The 22,876-nt window shown below is 35.9% G+C and overlaps 2 protein-coding genes across 5 annotated transcripts in view; both read right to left on the reverse strand.

Moving 5' to 3' along the window:
• LOC125239186 (gelsolin-like) overlaps positions 1-14,213 on the reverse strand; it is a 47,711-nt gene extending 33,498 nt beyond the window's left edge. Inside the window, exons 1-2 of one of the 2 annotated variants that reach the window (XM_048146701.1) lie at positions 14,097-14,213; positions 4,078-4,192 (exon numbers count right to left, since the gene is read on the reverse strand). In XM_048146701.1, the coding sequence (XP_048002658.1) occupies positions 4,078-4,191 (114 nt within the window). In that variant the 5' untranslated portion in view covers position 4,192; positions 14,097-14,213. Of the gene's footprint in view, positions 1-1,467; positions 1,491-4,077; positions 4,193-14,096 lie in introns of those variants that run through there. The other variant, XM_048146702.1, reaches the window with a different exon arrangement.
• A 2,674-nt stretch (positions 14,214-16,887) lies between these two features.
• LOC125239105 (gelsolin-like) overlaps positions 16,888-22,876 on the reverse strand; it is a 39,322-nt gene continuing 33,333 nt past the window's right edge. Inside the window, exons 9-12 of one of the 3 annotated variants that reach the window (XM_048146597.1) lie at positions 22,700-22,768; positions 21,880-21,942; positions 20,524-20,705; positions 16,888-17,017 (exon numbers count right to left, since the gene is read on the reverse strand). In XM_048146597.1, the coding sequence (XP_048002554.1) occupies positions 20,634-20,705; positions 21,880-21,942; positions 22,700-22,768 (204 nt within the window). In that variant the 3' untranslated portion in view covers positions 16,888-17,017; positions 20,524-20,633. The remainder of the gene's footprint in view (positions 17,018-20,523; positions 20,706-21,879; positions 21,943-22,699; positions 22,769-22,876) is intronic. The other 2 variants (XM_048146596.1, XM_048146598.1) reach the window with 2 other exon arrangements.

The following is a 22,876-nucleotide window of genomic DNA, read 5'->3' on the forward strand; positions in this document are numbered from 1 at the left end:
TGTAAGAATGTCCTATAATATTTATTTATTTATTATCTTTCAGATCATATTGTATTTTTTTTATATATATTCAATCTTAAAGCAAAATGGATTAACCCAGGTTTGAAGTTAAGCGATGTGCATTCACCGATTTACAATAAAAAAGCGAGGACCTTTAAATTATTTACGAAAATAAATAGACAATTAAGTGCAACATAATTGCATTGTTACCTGTGTGGTGACGGGTTAAGAATTTCACCACCCCCTTTCTTCCCGTGGGTGTCGTAGAAGGCGACTGTGGGATATGGGTTAAATTGTGGCGTAGGCGAGAGGCTGGCAACCTGTCACTGCAATGTCACAGTTTCGTTTTCTTTCAACCCCTTATTTGCCAAGAGTGGCACTGAAGGTTTAGTAGTTTCATGTGTTCTGCCTACCCCTTTATGGGATACAGGCGTGATTGTATGTTTGTATGTATGTATGTAATAAATAGACAATTAAGTGCAACATAATTGCATTTTGTTATGAATACAAAATCTTATAACAATTCTTATGACGACCGGTCTGGCCTAGCGCGTAGTGACCCTGCCTGCTACGCCGCGGTCCCGGGTTCGAATCCCGGTAAGGGCATTTATTTGTGTGATGAGCACAGATATTTGTTCCTGAGTCATGGATGTTTTCTATGTATATTAGTATCTATTTATCTATATAAGTAAGTATATCGTCGCTTAGCACTCATAGTACAAGCTTTGCTTAGTTTGGGGCTAGGTTGATCTGTGTAAGGTGTCCCCCAATATTTATTATTATTATTATTATTATTTATGTTTTGTCATTAGGAATACTCATTTCAAAAGTTTCCTCAACAGTAATGGTTGTTGTTTCATCCTGAAAGGTGCTGACAGTAAATGACAAAGCAGGAAAAAGCATAGAGAGATGAGACTTTGCAACACTAATTATTGTATTTTATGCAAACAAAATTAAACGTTCCCGATTCTGCCCGAAAACTTGTTTTGGATGTAGTGTTCTTAATTACAGTGCTTGCAGGTATCTGGTTTTTATTTTTTATTAGACATTTTAATGTACCCTTTGTTATGTTATATATTATTTCTAATCCTTTGGTGCTTTTGAGGGTAAGTATAATTTACTTAAAATACGTAATTATTTTGATATTTTATAAGTTTTTTTTTTAAGTTCAAGGGAGTATGTAGGAACTTATCCATATTATTATTTACCTACTGAGAATAAATAATATACGAAATCATACGTATTCATGTTCTGTTTGTAACGCGTGTACTTTTAAGTACCTAAACCAACAATTTTTTTCTCCTTATCTCATGTTTTATTTTGACATTAAAATCTGCATTTCCGTTAAAATTCGCAGACTCACAGTACAACTATAACCATTGTATAGGCGACTCTCATAATATCAAATTCCCTATACACTCATAATATAAAAGCACACTCAGAAAAGTCAGAAACCTAGATACTTACTGGCGAAAAATAAAAAAAGTAATATAGTTTTAAACGCGGCAGACACAGGCGTTTGCGAACAGCCACGCGATTCGACTGCTTTGATAATGCAATGTCAATGTCGTGGGGATGTCAGTGTTAGAGTAAAAATATCCTGAAATAGTTTGCTAATTGGATTTATTTTTATGCTTGTTGTTACTGTCTGTTGTGATCTATTCTGTCTTCGTATCATAAAACTGTAGACGGTCAAGCAATGTTGTCACTAAAAAAGGCGCGAAATTCAAATTTTCTATGGGACGACAATCACTCATTTTTCTGCCGCTTTTTTTGTGACAAGATTTGCTTAATCGTCATTATCTAGTACCTACCTACACTTTATGAACTTACAGTAGGTACCTGAAATACACCCAACTTGTCATTAGAAGATGGTACGATTTCATTATTTTTTAATGTGTTCTCTTTATTTTTTTGCTGAATATTCCTACTAAGGAGGATCTGGGGCCCGAGACCAGTTTATTTTTCTAAGATTGCTCGTTAACGTGTATTTATTATTATTATAATGCCATTGCCTAATAGTTATTTATGTGACTGGTACATAATGAGAGGCAGTAAAACATGAGTGTTATTTTATGAAACGAGCCGAATGGCGAGTCAGCACACCAGCACGAGAGAAATATTAATATACAAAACATGAAACAAATAAAATTCACATTTTTTTTGATATTTATGATTCAAAATCATTCAAAAATCAATTCTAGCAGCCAGCTTTGGACATAAAGTATGGAGGAAATTACTTTGCACTCCTGTAGGTATATAAAATGCAACTTTGTCATTCATTTTTGAAGTATCAAGAGAGCCAGTTTGTGTGGTGAAAAATTAATTGGGAGTAATATATTATTTCTATAAATTATATGTTTTTCTGAAACTAGCAACACTGGCGCCGCCCGCGTGTGACCGTCTCGCCTGCTTTAGAGATGTTCTAAAGAATGACAGTAAAAAAGGCATTTTCTAATCTACCTAATAATACACCTTTTACTTTAATATGTAAGGTATTAGGTCGAGATCACAATGAGGTAAAATATAATGTAATTAACTTTTAAGGCTACTAAAAGGAAGACGAAGGTCGTTCATTGTTTTGGCATAATTATTTGGACATAGGTGTCTCTGTATGTTCTGCTGGTTGTATTTATATATAGGTTGTCTATTGTTTGCCCGACAGTCATTTAACATAATATTCATTTGCCCGAATCTAACTTGCCTGAATTTTATTTGCCCGAATGATTTGTTTACCATAAAAATCATATGACATACTCGTTGTTTATCCGAATATTACCTTCCATAATCATACAATGCCATACTATTTGTTAGCCATATTATTAAGTGCAATAATATGGTTTCATAGAATATTCAAACGCCATAAGCAATTATTGCCATATTAATTGCGGCCCATATTATTACCTAACCTAACCTACTTTCTGATAGCAGTTTCATTTTCCAGGGGTCACAGTTCTAACCTAACCTAACCTACTTTTCCAGCAGTTTCATTCTCCAGGGGGTCACAGTTCTAACCTAACCTAACCTACTTTCTGATAGCAGTTTCATTTTCCAGGGGGTCGCAGTTCTAACCTAACCTAACCTACTGTCTGATAGTATTTTCATTTTCCGGGGGGTCACAGTTCTAACCTAACCTAACCTACTTTTCAAGCAGTTTCCTTTTCCAGAGGTTCACAGTTCTAACCTAACCTAACCTACTTTCTGATAGCAGTTTCATTTTCCAGGGGGTCACAGTTCTAACCTAACCTAACCTACTTTCTGATAGCAGTTTCATTAGTTTCTTAGTTTCATTCTCTAGTCCTTCTAGTACCTATTATAGTAGTTTTCGATTCTGCCAAAGCACATTATGGAAATTGACTTTTCTGGACGCTAATTTGTATGACAAATGATGGTATGGAATGTGGTAATTACGGATTTCGATGATTCTGACAAATGACATTATGGAAACTGACTTTATGGGAAACAAAGTTTCTGGCACTAGATTAATATAGTAAACAATGATTATGGCATAAGATGTTATGAGAAACAATATTATGATTGTTGAATAGGATGGCAAATAAAATTATGGCAAATGAAATTCTGGCAAATGGGGGTATCCCTTATATATATGTACCTATATTGACACAATGTTGTACTTATTCACAAAAAACATCAGATGGATTCGCCGTTCGAAAGTCTGTGGAAAACGATGACATGCTGTTTTTTAAAAAGGACGGCTAGTAATTTTAAATCTAGTGGTAATGACCACTCGTTTTCGATTCTATTAGTAGAATTTAAATCGTTAGTAGTGGAGATGTAGATATTACTGAATAAAATTCACGAAATCGAATGGTTGACATTCAAAAATGTCGCGGTCTCCTGCCGATTTTTGAGTCTCACTGTCACTAAAATACCGGTTGAAAACGGTGACTTGCCTATTATTTTCAGTGACAATTTTCTGAATTCGAACGCGTGAGACTCAAAAATCGGCCCGCTGATCGTTGATTGCATGCGTCGAAATAAAAAAATAAAACAATAATAAAAATATAATAATAAGGCTTGTTAGAATAATTGCTATAGTAATAAGGTTAACTTTACCTTGTCAGTGAGACTAGTGATGCCGGCAGTGACGGCGGGAGTGCGAGTAGCAGTGCGCGCGTACGCGCAGCCTGCTAGCAGCAGTAATGCTGCCAACGTCCGAACTTGGGCCATGCTGAAACGAGGATAACTTTTATTAATAAATTAAAAAAAAGAACTAAATGTTTACTTGTTAATTCACAATAGGTAATCAGCGTTTTACAGATGTAAGTAGTGCGAAATGGGTTTCATTCGTATTTTTCCGGAAACGTTCGTACGTTTTCGTAACAATACGAAGGCAAATCTTTTTGCACTACAGCTGTATCTCGCCTTTCTATTAATAGCCTAGGAACCATCCGGTCTTGCTACTACTGGGAAAATAACTTAATTCTATAACAGTACTTTTTATGTCACCAAAAATTAAGTTTGGTAATTTGAAATAGTTTTTTTAGTTAAGCCACCAAAATTTGTGACAAAAAACGTATAATAGAATAAAAAAAATATTATTTTAATTCACTAAAAATCAGGCGAAAATGGAATCAGGACTTTTGTTTTAAATTCGACTACTTTAATTTATGACCTTTATAACACATTAAGAAACCACCTATTTTTGTGAATGATACTTCGTAGTAGCAAAAAGCGGACTAATTAAATCAGTTATGACACAAGCAATAAAAGGACAAGTGAAGTTATGGTTGTTTTGTATATACATTATGTGTTGAAACACTATGAAAACTGAAACCACCCCAAAAACAAGACGGATGTTCAATATTTTACTAGCTCGGAATAACATTCACGGCAAAAATTACATAAGCAAAAAAATTGGAACAGACTTTTCGTTAGGATCATAATAAAGAAGAATAAAAATTAATCCACCTTTAAATGCTCGCCAAGAAGCGCTAAAACCACATACGTACGTACTGAAATAAGTATTTTCATATTCTTCTTACCTACAAACTCTCTACCATTGACGATGTAATTTCCTGCATTATTTCAAAAGTGACTCATGTGTTCAACCGCATTTTCATTACATCATGGTATAAAAATATATTTCGTCGCCACTACTATCGCTTAAACAGCTCAGGTTGTACTAGCGAAACGTAAAATGACGGACGGTCCTGATGTCGTGGGTTCGATCCCCGGCAGTCGAAATGAACTGTTTTTGGTTTTTATTTTATTTTTCTTTTACCGCCTTTTTACCCCCTTTATTTAAAATATTGTTTTTTTTTGTTGTATATAACATTTTATTGCCTGTGTGGTGACGGGTTAAGAATTTCACCACCCCCATTCTTCCCGTGGGTGTCGTAGAAGGCGACTGTGGGATATGGGTTAAATTGTGGCGTAGGCGAGAGGCTGGCAACCTGTCACTGCAATGTCACAGTTTCGGTTTCTTTCAACCCCTTATTTGCCAAGAGTGGCACTGAAACGAGTAGTTTCATGTGCTCTGCCTACCCCTTCATGGGACACAGGCGTGATTGTATGTATGTATGTATGTATGTATAACATTTTATTTAATGCTGTGAGTAATTTAGGTACAGTCAAGATATTTTAAAATGTTATTAGACACATGTAATGCAATAAGGTCGAAAACTGTATTTCAGTATTAGTATTGATTGAAGGTAACCTAAGGTTCAACATCGTTCCTCCCTGCAACCGCAATACTCTGTCTTAGCTAACCATCGCTAGACCTTATGCCCTTGTAATAAGGATTACAAATGTACAGTGACAGTTGTCCGGTATGACTCATATATATTATTAAGCTATTTATATATTATTAAGCTAGATTGAGTTGTTAGGCCAAAAAGTGTGTCCACATGAGGGGGTAAAGTTGGGGCTGGTGTCCCTCTCGCACTTATTGCCACTGTCAAAATTATTTGAATGACGTCATCACTGTCATTGTTTGGGGATACCAGTCAATATTCAAAGTTACTACCAAATCTACTAATACCGAATTAAAGGTTTTTTTTAATTGCGCAAATCTTTGGTTTTATGGCTTCATAATAATGACTTACCAATTCGCTACAAGGTATTAATATCCTTGCCTCGATATAATACAAAAATCATTTAAGAAGTTTATTAACTTAGTTATCATACAGGTAAAAACACTACTACTATAGTAATCTCTTTAACACTGGTCACACGTGCGAGAGGGACACCAGCCCCAACTTTGACCCTCTCATGTGGATACACTTTTACTATCCTAATAAGAACGTTTTTCTGCACCGGTGATAAAGTTCAATTTATTATGGCAAAAAAAGTGTGAGCTCAGTCCCTATTGAAAGTCCATGGTATGACTCAATGAAAAATTGGCTAAATAGTAATCGGAAAACAAGCAAAAAGGGTAGAATATATTTCTATAAGTACTTTTAAATCTATGCAATTACAACGAGTATTATAATACTCGTTGTAATTGCATAGATTTAAATAAATAATTTTATTAGTTCAAATTAATGACCGTCAAGGAACAAAAACTAATTGAGTCGCTATTAGACCGTTTTCACATTATCCGATCCGATAACGGATGTCGGAAGGATATCAATAGATGAATCCAAGATTCCGCCTCTAATGTATGGGATATCGGTCCGACATCCGATATCGGATTTGGAGAATGCGAAAACGCACTTAGGTCTACATTTTACACTTTTGAAAACCAAGATTAATTAGAGTCAGTTGTATGGTCGGTATGTAGTGTAAATAAAAAGTCGAAAAGTAGTAGGTTCTTTCTATACTTTTTGCTATGTATTATATATTTCAATAGGCAGGCTTCTGTACCCATATTACAGTACTTTCAATATGTGCTATCCTATAATTAAATTCGGACACTCGCGTAGACACTTCTAATATTATTTGAATGGCATTACCAACATTAAATCTCCTTTTGAAAATAAATTTTAAAGAATATGTAGCATTAAGTTCGCCTTTTGTAACTTTATATTTTTACTGTGCAATAAAGTTTAAATAAATAAATAAATAATATCCCACTATCAGATCAGAGCCACTGGTATTTAATTTAAAACAAATGCCTATAATAAATAAATCCGATTAACCTTTGGGTTGTCTGCTGTCGAATTTAATTATTTTCATAGAAAATATTTTAATTTGTATCCTTCCAGCTCGAGATTCTTGGAAGCCCTGTAAATTTTTCTTTGTGACAACAAGATATGACATGTCAGGAAATTTACACATACATACATTACATACATTTATTGTAATAAACGTAGTACAAGTGACCAAGATAAAGATGATACAGTAGGGTATTTTTAAAGTTTATGTAATGAAGAAGTATAATTGCGGCCTTTTTTAGGTATTTCTATTTATGGAATAAATTGGAAATATCTAATACCTACATACTTATTATATATTGGTAGCGGCTCCATTCGTTCAATATTCGTTCGAAATTCATTTTGACATTTAAGTCATTTGAGCATATTATGACAAAAGGTATTTTGATAAAGAGTTTTTAGTGTGTCGCAGTTCCATTTGCAATTTTGATACTTAGGTCTTTATACACTAAGTTGGTTATGGCATGAACGATTTTTTTCCTAAGCAGATAAGAAGTTAACGTTATTAGCATCAACAAGAATGTTATAAATGCAATTTAGACCCAGATTTTTAAAACATTTTTGTTAAGAATTGTGCGTCCTTGTATTTAATGTCATTGCAGTAGCTTGTACTTATCAACTTATAATATAAATAAAACATAAAAAAAATGAATTAAAAAAGCTGTAATATCTACGACCTACGTATGCGACGACTGAGATTTGAACCCGTGACCTGTGGCTTGTAAGTCTAACGATAATCGCCGGGGCTATACCTGGCCGTGACAAATGGGTCGAAATTAGACTTTGCATAGCTTTCGCGTGTTTGTAACAAGCGTTGCTTCAACGATTCTGAAGAATGGAAGAATACATTTCACAAGATGACGGAGATCTGTCAAATGGTAGAAGAGAAAAACGTGAGATAGATGTATGTACTGACAAGTATATACTCTTTTCGACGACTGTCAAATCGCATGCCTAAAATAAATATGTAATTTTTTAAATTACTTTGGACTTTATTATCGGTGGGAAACGTCTGTTTTTAATCTACCTAAAATATTACTTATGTAGAAATACGCATGTAATGAGGAGGAACACTCAAAGGATACGACAGATGGCGCCACCCTATTAGTCCGTGAGACGTGAGAGCAAGAAGCTGATAATTATGTTTTTTTCTCTCTCTCTCACATATGAATGACAGTGACATGCCTAGACTCTTGCATAGGCGCCGCCTGGCGGGGTAAAATGTCAGTGTGCCTCCTCATTTACGTTAATGTGTAATAGAAGAACAGAATAAAAAGCATGCGACACGGCTCATCACCTACTCTCGGCCCAGCTCCACTGGCGTGGTGGTTTGCCATATGGATTCCTAAATGTAAGACACTAAGGTCCAAACCAAACCACGCAAAAAATGTAAATATATTATTAAATTAAAGTATTAAATAAAGGTCAAACTTATTGGGTGGATTATCATGCTGTTAATATTGTTAAATACGGACAGTAAAAGTCAACCTCGTACTATTATCTGTTCCTAATTTGCCCGGTCAAATATTTAGATTTTTTTATTTCGATATAAATATATTGGTGGTTTTTATATGCTAAATATCTGAAATATTATGTGCTATTCATTTCTGCTTAAAAATATCTGTTGTTATTTTTGCTCTATAGCACGTTAGAAAAAATTCGAAAATTCTATATCATTAAAAAAAGTCTTATTTTCCGTCATATATTTAGGTGGCTTCGGGTTGTAAACCTTAAAACTGATTTTTTTTTACATGTGTCCACCATTAAATTACTGTGAGGTATTTTGCTGAAAGAAAACGCTTATTTTTTGGGCGTAGTTTTTTTTAATATCTTCCATTCCAAACTATTGGTGGATTCGAAAATATAGGTTTTTTAAATTGCGATTAAACGCTGTATATGAAAAAAAACTACTGTTGTAGAATTATTTTCAAAAATATCGCACCGTTCTTAGGCTATAAGATAATAAAACTTAAATAACAAATAAATAATAAGCTAACTCTAAAATAATAAGACAACGTAAAATTAAATTAAAAACTAATCTAAACTAAACTTTACTTTTCTTCATCCACTAGAGTCAGACCAAGCTATGTTAACAGCAATTTAGACGTCAGTATTTCGTATACGTTTGACGTTTAAGTAAATAATACCCTATGTCCGTTTCCATATTATCCGATCCGATATCGGATGTCGGAACGTATTCAACAGAAAAAAATCCAAGATGGCGCCTGTAATGTATGGGATATCGGTCCGACATCCGATATCGGATCGGTTAATGTGAAAATGCACTTAGGTACACTTAAGGTCTATATTTGTATAGGTAGTATGTTCGTACATTATCTACTTAAAATCGACTTTGTCTCACACTAAAGCAGCACCTTGAACTGCTTGTTTATAAACACATAATCTGAGTCAATCTCTATAAAAACTGTGTGAAGCGGAAAGTCATTCATAAGGAAAAAAAACTACAACCGTAAGGTTTGTTAGTCACATAATAACTAGTATTAGTAAGCTAGCCGCTTGGTCATTCTGCAATGTCACCATTTCTAGACTATTAGTAAGGGACTGGTAAATCATAGCACTCATACAAAAGGAAAGACCGTTTCTTTCATGAAGAGTTGAAGACGCATAGGAAACTACAGTGGTCTATTTCATAATAAAACTTCACTCCTTCGCTCTGCAGGCAAATCGTCTTTGGAACGATCTCCCTCTTTCAATACGACGAGCACAGAGCAAGTTTTCCTTTAAACATTACGTAAACACTTCTCGCAGGTACACCAACGTTGTTAGACAGTAATGGTTAAATGGGTACTATATATGTATATATTTTTAGTTAGTTTATGTATGTACATGATTGTACTTATTTATGTATGTGTATTGATGATGCATATAGTATTTAGTGACTTATATCTATTTAAATTTCTGTTTTATTTTCCGCACCAATTGTAAGTTTCTGTTTGTTCCAATGGTTGACTGGTAGAGAATGCCTTAAGGCATTAAGTTCGCCATTTGTACTTTATGTTGTGCAATAAAGGTTAGATAAATAAATAAAAACAATCCCAAGATTTGGCGTAGGTAGGCACCAGTTTTACCAAAGCGACTGCCATCTGACCTTCCAACCCGAAGGGTTACTAGGTATAATAATTGGGATTAGTCATTATTAGTAGCAATGTATATAAAGTAAAATAAATGTCATATACAAAGAAAAAGTGACCAACTAACTAGTGCCTACGCCAAATCTTGGAATTAGTTGTCAAAGCGGACCCCAGGCTCCCATGAGCCGAGGCAAAATGCCGGGTTAACGCAAGGATGATGATGATGATTGATGACAAAGGAAAAGTGACCTAGGCCTGCAAGTGTTAAAAACTGGATTCGAACCTGCGTCCTCCTTTTTCGCGACGGATGCCTGAACCACTCGGCCATTCGGACACGGTGGCAAGGGTCGAAATTTTCAAGTATATGACACAATTACCGAAGGCGCCCTCAATGTATATACTTATAATTTTTGTTTTGCCCTATGGTTGACTGGTAGAGAATGCCTTAAGGCATTAAGTCCGCCATTTGTACTTCTTTTTTTTACTGTGCAATAAAGTTTAAATAAATAATTTAAGTATAATTAATTATATAGCTTCTAACATTATATTATAGCGTTAGCGAGTGTGATACATGTTTTGTCTAAGAATCCGCGAACGGCATACAAACGAGTTATCCTTGATACTATCTCAGTCTCTCATGGAGGTTAAAGACTTGGATGCAAAATCTTACCATTGCTTAATAATTATGTACAAACAAAAACTGTTTGAAAAAATGTTTTTTTTTTTTACTATTGTTTTCACGACACCAACTGGCAAAGTCTCTCTGATACTTCAAAAACAAATGACAACGTTGCGTGCTATCCACAAGAGTGCAACGAAATTTCATACAAAATTTTAACTTCATACCCAAATCTGGTTGGTAGAATTGACTTATAAATCTTTCGACTCATAATAGACTCATTAAGTACGAGAATTTTTAAAGGAAAGAACCTCAAAGCAATTGTAGAATAAGAATCCTATAGCTAAAAAACCTTTGAATTTTTTATTTATTTATTTTAACCATGTTTTTAGAATGAAGTTTACTGTCAATTAAAAGTTAATAATGAAATAAGTTTTTTTTTATTATTGGCGCAAGCTTTTATCGCCGACTGTACCTATCTTTCAACAGTCATCTACTGCTCTCCGAGACGTTTCTAAAAACCCCTTACTCGATGGGGATATGACGTTTCATGACAGAGTTCCTATGACCACCTTTCTGCTCCATCATCAGATCAGCTCCATGATACCATAATATTGCATTGTCACGTGATTTACATATGTGTGCAAAATTTCAGCTCAACCGGAAACCGGTAAGTGGGTCAAATTTAGCTCCTACGTTTTGATGCACACTAACATTAAATACTAAGTAACAAGGTAAGTTGAATAAGCTTGTAATAAAAGTAAAATAATGAATGAATCATTAAATTTCTAAGTAATACATAACAATAGTGTTTCGAAGTAAAGTGACTAAAGTAAATAAGTGATAATTTGCATAGTGAAGTAACCTTTTTCGTATAATCACAATAGGTCACTAGTTTGTACAAATAATTAAATTAAATTAAATTAAATTATTTTGCTTTGTTTGAAACTTGATTATAGGCATTGTTGTTGTTGATGACTTAATACCAATTTTTATTAGATTTAGGGCTGGTTTTTCAATCGTCAGATAAATAATATCGGTCAGATAAATGTTAGCTGTCATTGTCATTTATACGTGTGATGAAAAGGATAGTGATTACTTTATCTGGTAGATATATTTATCTGGCGATTGAAAAACCGGCCCTTAAGAGCCTTTAAATACATTTAATTATTCAAATACATTTTTTCAACTTCTTCCAAACTTTGATAAGAAGTCATGACCCCCCCCTCCCTGGAGCCTAGGTTGGCCATACAAATAGACCACGTGATCCCTGGATCCGCCCTTGTCTCTTGGCAAAAAGGGGTTGAAAGAAATACAAATTGTGACATTGCAGTGAGTGACTGGTTGCCAGCCTCTCGCCTACGCCACAATTTAACCCATATCCCACAGTCGACTTCTACGACACCCACGGGAAAAAAGAGGGTGGTGAAATTCTTAACCCGTCACCACGCGGGTGACTGTAATATACTTTGTTAAAATAATAGTTAAACTAGGTATACATATTATACTATTGTTAATTATTATTTACTTACCTACTATGCTCCGATAAAACAATGTTTTTAGTAGGTAAGTACATAAGGTGCATTTTTGATCAAAACTTTAACTCGTTCCCTTTAACCGTTCCCCGTTAACTTCCCCTCGATCGTGTTTTAATTTATAGCCTCTCTCTTTTCCGCACTTGTGTCGTAATGTACTATTAATATAACTTTACTCTCAGATAAAACAATATTTTTAAATCACCGTGAAAGTTATTCAACTTATACCGAGATCCCACTGTTGTATAAATAATCAGCTGTATAACGGACTTATTGCTAAACTTAACTCTTTATATAAATGAAATAAAGTCTAATTTAAAAGAGGCAAAAAGTAAGTCTTAGTTTTGATTTGGCACGGCTATTAAAATGAAAGTTACATATTGACGAAGATGATTGATTTGTTTTATATGTAAACAAATAAAGATTTCGCACATTTCAAATTCTCAAACGAATCAAAATAAACGTGTTTAGAGATGTTTTGATTGTAATACGACAGGTAAGAAATAGTACATGAATAGTCCATTACGATACAAGTGCGGAAAGGAGTTTCGAATAAAAATCTTTTCGCACTTCTATCGTAATGTACTATTTGAGTACCGAGTGCTTTTTGCCGGCACTAGTGCACAAAGTGGTTCATTATGTGCCTATGTCTAAACTTCAACTGTACTTAGTCGATCCGATATCGGATGTCGGAAGGATTTCAAAGGCAAAAATCAAAGATGGCGGTTTAAATGTATGGGATATCGGATGTAGGAATGATGTCGAAGGGAAATGTCAAAGATGGCACGTTTAATATATTGGGATATCGGATCGGATAATGTGAAAACGCACTTAGGTCTTCACAAATTCTGTCTGTAAAGGGCCTTATCAGTAGGGCTAAGGTGAAGGATATTTTAATTTAAGATCGTCCATACTATACCCTTTAATACGGGTACTAACTGATTAGACCGGCAGTCAATGTCAAATTCATACGCTCTGTAAACATAACAAACGGACATACTTGATCCCAATATTATCAGAAACTTTTCTTATCCAAATAAGAAAATACTAAATCTTACCTACCCGCCATAGCGAAAAAATATCAACAATACTTATAGCCGCAGTTGCTTGTTTATTAAGAAACGAAACGGTTATGTACAATAATTTTAACATTTATACATTTTTTTTCAATTATAAATGGGCTTACTCCTGGCCACAGACTAGCCAAAGGCAAAGACGTGGCCTACGATGGAGTGAGCTCGCCCAGAAGATGCCATACAATATATTAAACACACAGTTTCTTTAATTAAATCAAGTTAATAAATATTTCTTCGTATGTGTACCTACTGCTATTTTTCCTAAGTTAGACAAAAACAACTAATTAATAAAATAAAAAAAATATAATAATTATCTTAAATAAAATAAAAAATTAAATAATGGGGACACCTTACACAGATCAACTTAGCCCCAAACTAAGCAAAACTTGTACTATGGGTGCTATGGGTGTAATATAAGTAATTGTAAACTTCGTATGAATTTCGAAACTTAAAATTATTATCCTATGTTATATTGCTGATCTACTTACTCATGTAATTTTTATCTTATTGTAACATCCAAGGTAGATATATTTTGCAATCTTAAAAAGTAAGACAGCAATGAGGAGCTAAATTTTGAGGCAATTACTGCTACCCTAACATTGAAGCACTATCACTTGTACCCTAGGTCTAAAAAATCGAATAAGTAAAGTACTTACATTGTGTGTTGGTAGAACTGGGTTTGATTCGCGCATGCGCTATGGAGGTGCGCGGGCGACTGATCTTATATAAGTGGCAGTTGACTTCTTGAACCGGTGTCCATCGCACAGTGGCCCATTATGGCAGTACGGCAATCTCACCGTGGCACGCCGTGTCTTGCGTGGGCGACGGTCACGCGACCGTCGCCGTCGCGTCTCATACTTCCATACCGTTTGATTTCATATGCGTCGCATCGCCGTCGCGCGACCATCGCGCGACCGTCGCCCACGCAAGTCACGGCGTTAGCTAAGGTGACGATCACTTGAGCTTCGACTACGATATCGAAATGTTTTGTGTCTCTCTAACACGTGCAAATCTGTATATAGTGTGTAAGTATCAAGGATTCGACTCGGGATAGCGGCCCTTCGACGAAAATTATAAACTAATTTACGCTATTTGACGCGTGATTGACGCTAGATGTCACTACAAATAACTGGCATTTACTGATGTATGGTGTTACAACTCTTTCCTTACTCATTCCTCTATGGTATTCATGTCATGTACGATTCTAGTATTTAAAAGGAATGCTATATGTATTTAAATCGTTTACTTGTACACTTTTCATTAGATTTCCCGATCCAAAAAGAATGGATGACCGGGGCTGACCCTTGGATAATATATCTTCCAAGGGCTGAGCGTACATAATTTACCAAACATTACAGGTTACCACTGTACCTACCTGTTCTAATTTTTATGTAAATCAATTTACCGTCAATTTGCGTACTAAACATTAAATAAATGTCATATACAAAGAAAAAGTGACCAAAGCCTCCAGTGCTCCGAGCTGGAATCGAACCAGCGTACTCCGCTTACCGGGCGAATTCCAGAACCACTCGGCCATCGGTCCACGAAAGCAAGGGTCGAAATTTCTAAGTATATGACACTTCCGAAGGCTCGTGGCGCCCTAAAAATAACAAGTTGTTGTTAAAGAATAACAAGTTAAAATATTTTCTATGAAAGTAATTTAATTTGTTCTTAGAGAATTTGCGTACTGTTTCAAAACAGTATACTGCGTAAATCAGAAACAGTGTGGCGTAAGTGTTTAGCGGTCAAGTTATCAGCTTGAACCCGCTGAAGTTCTGATTACTACGAAACTGATATCATTATTGTTGGACAACAGTTTATTTATTTTCGCTTAATTAATCACATCACATGGAGGAAACACAAATATTTGTGACTGCTTGTTAAGTAAGTGCTGCCCTCTGTGATTAGACTACTATTGAATAGTATTTTGTACAATCGTGATATAATACAAAGCTTTTCAGTCGAGTACCATGTTTAGGCCCCGAAGCTTGCTGAGTGGCCTGATAGTACGGTACGAGAGTGAAAAACTTAATTATATCACTATTGTATACAATACTTTTTCTATGAGTCATCATCTTCATCACCAATGGACGAAAAATATCATTCAAGTTAAAATTAGTGTTCATAGCGTCGGTCACTGTTGTATCAACATCGAATTACCTGGCAACCAATTGTTTGTTTTGACAAAAGTAAGATTGATAAATAAATTAAAAGTAACAAATTTTATTATAAATATGTTATGTAAACAATTATTTAGATAAACGTTAACTTGTACTATGTTTATTCTCATTATATTTTTTCTTTATTCATTTTAACTCTTAGGCTAGATTTTTTTATATTATGATTATAATAAAAGTAAAATACCATACCACTTACTTCAATACAAAATATATAAACACATTATAAAAAAACCTATTATTCTTTTATTGTTAATCTAAAATAATAAATCGAATAAATAAATAATGTTTTAGTGAATTGCAAGGAAAAAACAAACAGACACAATATTATTAGTTATTCGCGTTACTTGTAAATATTACTTGGAATTGAGATTATGAAATATCAGTTGCAATTGTGTTTACTAACATATAAATTACATGATTAAAACCAACTACTGGCTTTCGATTTTACTTTATTTGTAAATTTATTAAAATGTTGTATTTTCTTTGACTTATTAAATATATAATAGAGATTAAAATGGTTATAAAATGAAAAAAAAAAAAAAAATAACTAAATGGGTTTGAAGTTATGCCGTTTGGTGTGTCTAGTGCAGCAGTAATCGCCTTGGTAAGAGCAGTCGTGCAATTTTAACTTTGGGAGCACCAAAGAGTATAATAATAACACACAAAAAATATTTTTTTGAAGATTTCATAATTTTTAAAAGTCGCTGAACAAATTTTGGTCACTTTAAGAAGTAATAGTCTACAGTTAAATTTTTTGCTTTATAAATTTTTATGGTTATATGGGTCATATTTTTTTACATATAGCTTTATTGGTGCCATTAATGTTTGTAGAAAATTTGGAATTCGTAACTTTTATAGTTTTGGAGAAAATAAATGAAATAGTTTTGGCGTTAATCGGGTATTTTTCACCCCCAGGGGGCAACAGGGGGATGAAACTTTATGCAAGGTATTACCTCTTTAAAAGGCATCATTTGATTATAGTTTCGATCCAAAAACGCTGGGGGCAATTTTTCTTAGCTTATCCTGCCCTCCCTTTAGTGGAAAATTGGCAGATCAGACAATGTCGATTTGCCATAGAATCTCTGAAGTTCCACCACTCTCTCTCTGAAGGGCCACTTGCACCAACGAAAATGGAGGGTCAACCCACCATTCTATATGGAATTTGACAGTTGACACTAACCCTGAGTAGTGGTTGGTGCAAGTGTGACAATAAATTAAAAATTAATTTATTTTATTTCATATATTATTTATTTCAGAAAATTACATCTATGTTGCTGAGAATCGTTAAATAAAAATCTTTGGTATTTGTAATCCTAATAACCGTAATTTAAAAACTGTAATGAAGTAAAAATTAATTAAAATGTTAAATGTAAAAAAAGTACGTCTATAATATAGATTTTTATTTTTTTATTTAATAAATACATCAAACAAACAAAAACATGATAAAACTACTTAAAACTAAATACTTAACCTACTTATAAATAAAAAATTTGGCCTAAATCGCCGTCAATGGGCAAGGTACCCAGAAGGCTGGCAGCATTTCCACGCTGTATAGCGATACTTATACGTTGCGCAAAATACTGGCCAGCCCTCTGGTTGCCTGAGGTCTCTATTAGGCGAGACGACAAATGTTTATATAAATGACGGGCACTGGGCCCCCATGGCCCCAAGGTCTCAACGCCAAACGCCGCAAATATGTAGCTGGTTCCTAGGGCGGCATATTTGCGGCGTTTGATGCTTTCGGCTGAGGATGCCGCAGCGCCAGCAGCAACGCTGGTGACTGGAACATGGGACGGCGCCAGTGTATCAACGCAAGTAGCGTCCCAAACTAGCGGCCGACCCATGCTCCAAGGCACCAGTGTCATACCGTCAGGCCTCTTGCCGTCGTCCCTAGCCAGGCCGGTGGGCTCCAGGACTGCTGGCACTTTCGCGCTGACAAGGGCCCGACGGATAACATCATTGATACTGGCGTGGCGCGGGATCCTTCCAGCGCTTCGGGAGCATGAGAGGCCATGGTGACCCAATGTGTCCACCATGGTACCGCATTGACAGCGATGAGGCTGGTTTGTTGATGCCCCCAATCGCAAGCTAGCTGCTAGGCAAAAGGTGGTGTTATCCAGCAGAGTCCCAATGTTTGGTGAGGGTAAAGCCTGTAGCCACAGACCCGACTCCCACTCCGCAGTCGCAAGGAGACGAGCTCGGTCTGTCGAACTAGTTGACGTATTTAAAAGGTTTTCCCGTACTAGTCGACAGAGCGGCTCGTCCCATTGCCTCTGCGAACAGAGATTGGCAGGCGGGTCCGTGTTTGGACAGGTTATGGACCAAACGTTCTTGGCCTCGGAGCAGTGTGCGGCTTCTATAGATCCAATTGAAGGTTCTAATATTTTACCTATAAGGCTTTGAGCACCATGCACCGAGGACAAGAACGCAGGTAGAGCAACACAAGAAATTTTGCGGATACCCAGGCCGCCAAACCTAATAGGAAGACTAGCCTGGGTCCAAGTTCTGTCGTCAAAATGGATATTGAAGATGGAGGTGATTGTTTCAATGACTAACATATCTAATTTTGATACCAAAGTTGGGTATTTCCAAAGATGAGTTCCGCGGAGTATGTACGTAAATTTTGGGACGAAAAGGCAGTGCTTAATGATTGAATAGGCTGAATGAATATTAATTTTGGCCAAACGGTGTGATGTTGTTTTAAAATTTTGAATCTTAGAGTCAATGAAGGTTTCAAAGGATTGGTCCAAAATGGGACAACCAAGGAGGTGAAGCGACTCTTTGTTTATAATTTTGATACCCGGAGCTAGTTGTGTAAAAAGGTCGATAGTGTTATTCTTGTCCGGGCAGGAGTCTGTGATAAAAAGTTCGCACTTCGAAAAATTTAGTGAAAGGCCAATAGTATTCATGTCAATGATTATTTTTTTTAAATCTTCCAGGACGCAGTTCGCTTCACCGCCGAGAGTCCCGTCGTCTAAATACCACACGTTTAATTTTGAATTTAGTTCTTTGATGATAGGATGTATGGCGAGGCTGAAAATTGCTGGACCGAGCGGGTCGCCTTGTTGGCATCCTACGGATGAAGCCAGAACGTTACTTTTATATAATAATTTGGAGGGAGAACTATAACACTGCCAAAGAAATTTGTATATCAAAGGGGTTTTATTTTTTAATTGAGCCAACAAGGCGCCCCTGTCTACGGTATTGAACGCGTTGCAAACATCCACCTTCAGCAGAACTTCGCCTGAATTTTGCTCAAGGAATGTTCTTACGGCGTGAACCGCGGCTTCACATCCGCTTTTGGAGCCGAACCCCAGTTGGATAGGTTGAAGTTCTGGGGTAAGCTCCAAAAGGATGGAGCGGCAAGCGATCTTGGCGGCTAGGCGTCGGAGTGTGGTACCAACCGCTATGGGGCGGATACCGCCATCTTTTTTTTTTAAAGCACATAGGTTGGCTCCGTACAGGATATCCCTAATGCCGTCCGGAACCTGACCGGCCAGCATGACATTAACCAGGGCCGTCAGATCCTTTAACAGCGTGTCCCCGTTTCCCCACAGCCGCTGCATAGGAGGTCTTTCAGGTGCTGAGGTGTCAGACCATCCAGACCTCCAGCAGAGCCATTGGGGAAAGACATTACGGCTCCAAGGACATCCTGTGGGGTGGCAACGAGATTCAGATCAGCAGGTAATGGGGGATCGGGCAGGCGAAGGTCTGTAGCTGGAGGTGGGTGCTTACTATGTAAAGCTATGAGTGTTTCAGAGTTATAGGGAGCTATTGCATCGTCGGAAAAAGCAAGCGTGCTGCGCCTTTTATGTCGCCATCAGAAATTTTGGTCTCGACTGTTTTAAACAAATTATTGTTGTTCCTAAAATTTCCGGAAGAGGGTTGAAGTGAAATATCGCTGAAACAGTTGTCTTTAATTTTTTTTGTCAGAGATTTTGAATTTTTGTCTGAATTTATGTGGAGGACCTTAAAAGAAAATGAAAGAAAATTTTCCCAATTGGCGACGGAGTTATTTGACAGGATTGCTTTAATTATCAGGCTCAATGATTTGCACACTGATACTCTGGCACCGCGTGGTATCCGCTTTAATACTGGGCGTGAACTTTTGAGATCACTCAGTAGTTCATGGAAAGGTACGTGAACGTCCGATGCGGTGTGGTCTGATATGGATGGAGGTGACGGAACGCAGGGCTGGGGCGGTGTAGCACTTGTTGACGGCTGAGTATCGCATCTTCGGTGTATTTTGGTAATATGTATGTTAAGACCCCTAGTGCCTTTAAAATAATTTGGTTTCGAACATTCCGGGCAGAGAAGAAGATTCTCTGACGATGCAATAGTTCCTGTAGGGCAGGAAAGGCTTGCGAGGGACATCTACAATACAGAACTTAAATTAAAAGACAAGTAATAAACTAAAAACTTAAAAAGTAAATAACTTAAAAAGTAGGTAAAAGAAAATAAAACTATTATTATGATTTTGTTCAGCCTGAAGAGGATCATTCATGCATTTCAAAGGTGTTGCGCAGCGTAGTGAGGTCCAAATTCCAGTTTGTGGGAGCGAATGGAAGCTGCCTTATGCCGGCTTCCCAGGGCATTTTTTTGAGGCCTAATCCGTTGGGCTGCAAATTCGTGAGGTTTGCGCAGGTATATCACTGGTCACAAGTCACAACCAGTCGGGCTAATTCACGTAAACTGGACGTGGTTCGATGGATGCGTCACTTTTATCTCATTATCAAAATTTTCCTCAAGACACCCGCTAAATCTTCGTCCACAATATTGGCTCTGTAAATTCCACTTTTCAAACGTTTTGAGGTAGCAAAGTTATATTTGCATCAATAATTTGGATAAAAATATAATTATTTTCAAGAAGATAAACAATCTTGACTTTGACGTTGACAGCTATTTTGCATTTTGAATTTAGTCATTTACATATTCGTATGGCATTACAGAGTCGCTTAATGGTATGATTATGATTACAATACTATTAATAGAAGTCATATAAAAAGTGTAGTATTAAGCCCATTCGGGGAAAAATAGCTTGAACGGAGCAGGCTCCCCTCCTTCAGGTACTTTAGACACGTGAATCTGAAAAAAAAAAAAAAAAAAAAACAATAGTACTCTTTACTATACTAAAAATATCAAGGAATTAAATATAGTTGGGGCATTTTTTTCAAAATTGTCCACCCCACTTTTTTGTAACATACGCGATTACTAAGAATCCCGAGCTCTTTCGATCTTGATAGGAGAAAAAAAATGTCCCAAGATTTCCACACATTTTTTCGAACCTTCCATTCCGTTACCGCTATACAAAATGTATGAAATAATGGTAACGGAGTTGGAAAAAACCTTGGGACACTTTTTTTCTCCTATTAGGATTGAAAGAGCTCGCGATTCCGAGTGGAAACCACATAAAAATTTCCGAATCCAAAAAAAAAGTGGGGTGGATAACTTAAAAAAAAAAAAAAACAATGGCCCAGTTGCGGACAAAGTGCTAAAAATGTGTACAAAACCTTAAAGTGATAACATACAATTAGTAGTGAAGTAAAAGGCGAACGTATACCTAGATATAGATAATATTATTGTTTATACTTGATATTATAGACGGTCAACCAAATGATGGCACTTCCTTTTGGGTAAAGAAGTCGGTTAAAAATGGCGCGAAATTCAAATTTTTTACGGTAATTAAACCTTCTCCCCTACATTTCATCAGTTAATTTATATAATAAGTGTTAAGGCTCGCTGATAATTCCGCCAACAACGTCAAGGTCAAGGAAGGCACGCATGTTATGAAGACTATTTTTTTTTTTTAAATACCACATTTATTTAAATAGTTCTTCTTCTTTAATATTTCCTGTGCGCATTGCACAGTAAAAACATCTATTACGACTCAAAGAATATTTATTATTTATTTATTCCTGTCATACCGTCTATATGTTTATAAACATAACATAAAAAAAACATAACATAAATTCACGCCTGTATCCCATAAAGGGGTAGGCAGAGCACATGAAACTACAAAAAGTCTCAGTGCCACTCTTGGCATTAAATGGCAATTAAAGGGTTGAAAGGAAACGAAAATTGTGACATTGCAGTGACAGGTTGCCAGCCTCTCGCCTACGCCACAATTTAACCCAAATCCCACAGTCGACTTCTACGACACCCACGGGAAGAAAGGGGGTGGTGAAATTCTAAACCCGTCACCACACGGGCCATGTTTATAATATTTATATAGCATGATAAATTGATAAAAGATACTTACCCAAGCAGGGCAGTTGTTATTCTTGAGATACTCTTCTGCTCTATTCATCGCCTCCATTTTTTCCTAAAATTATACAAAAAACGTTAAATACTGTTTATTTTTCATACGAGTAATTCAAAAGTACATTTCCTTAGAAAAATGTAGCAATAAAGTATTTTTAATAAACCTTAAAATGGGTAATTGTATTCAGAATCATTACGACGATCAATTATTTTCTCATAAGTACAATTTTGTACGTGTGGTCTCAAAATTGCTATCGAAAACTACGTACTTATGTAAAACTGCTCAGTTTTAATCAAAAGTTGTCGTAATTCTAAATGTAGTAATTAATATTCTTTTTTTTCAACAAATTTAAAAAAATCAATGAAACTCTTGTATATTAGTACAATAAGCTAGTTTTTTGCAATAATTTTATTTTTGGTACAAGCTTTTATCGCCGACTGTACCTTTCTTTCAACAGTCATCTACTGCTCTCCGAGACATTTCTAAAAACCCCTTACTCGATGGGGATACAACGTGTCGTGACAGAGTTCCTATAATCATGACCACCATACCATAGTGATAATCATGACTATATTCACCTATGACCACCTTTCTGCTCCATCATCAGATCAGCTCCTTGATACCATAATATTACATTGTCACGTGATTTACATATGTGTGCAGAATTTCAGCTCAATCGGCAACCAGGAAGTGAGTCAAATTTAGCTTCGACTTTTTGACGCACACTAACATACTAACAAGGCAAGTTGAATAAAAGCTTGTACAAATGATGATAATTGTCTGCGTTAACACGAAAGAAGTTAAGATAAAATATTACCTTCTGGTTAGATTTCTTGCCGACCCACACGAAAACTCCACTAGTATGAGAATCCAGGATATAACACTCCTGAAATATAAAAAAAAATGCAAAAAATCGTTTAATATGTACAGTGAACTACAAAAGTGCATGGCCCATTTATCATACAATGGAATAATTAATCCGAATTGGCCCGAA

The sequence above is a fragment of the Leguminivora glycinivorella genome, chromosome 25, assembly GCF_023078275.1.
Source record: "Leguminivora glycinivorella isolate SPB_JAAS2020 chromosome 25, LegGlyc_1.1, whole genome shotgun sequence".
Taxonomy (NCBI): Eukaryota; Metazoa; Arthropoda; class Insecta; order Lepidoptera; family Tortricidae; genus Leguminivora; species Leguminivora glycinivorella.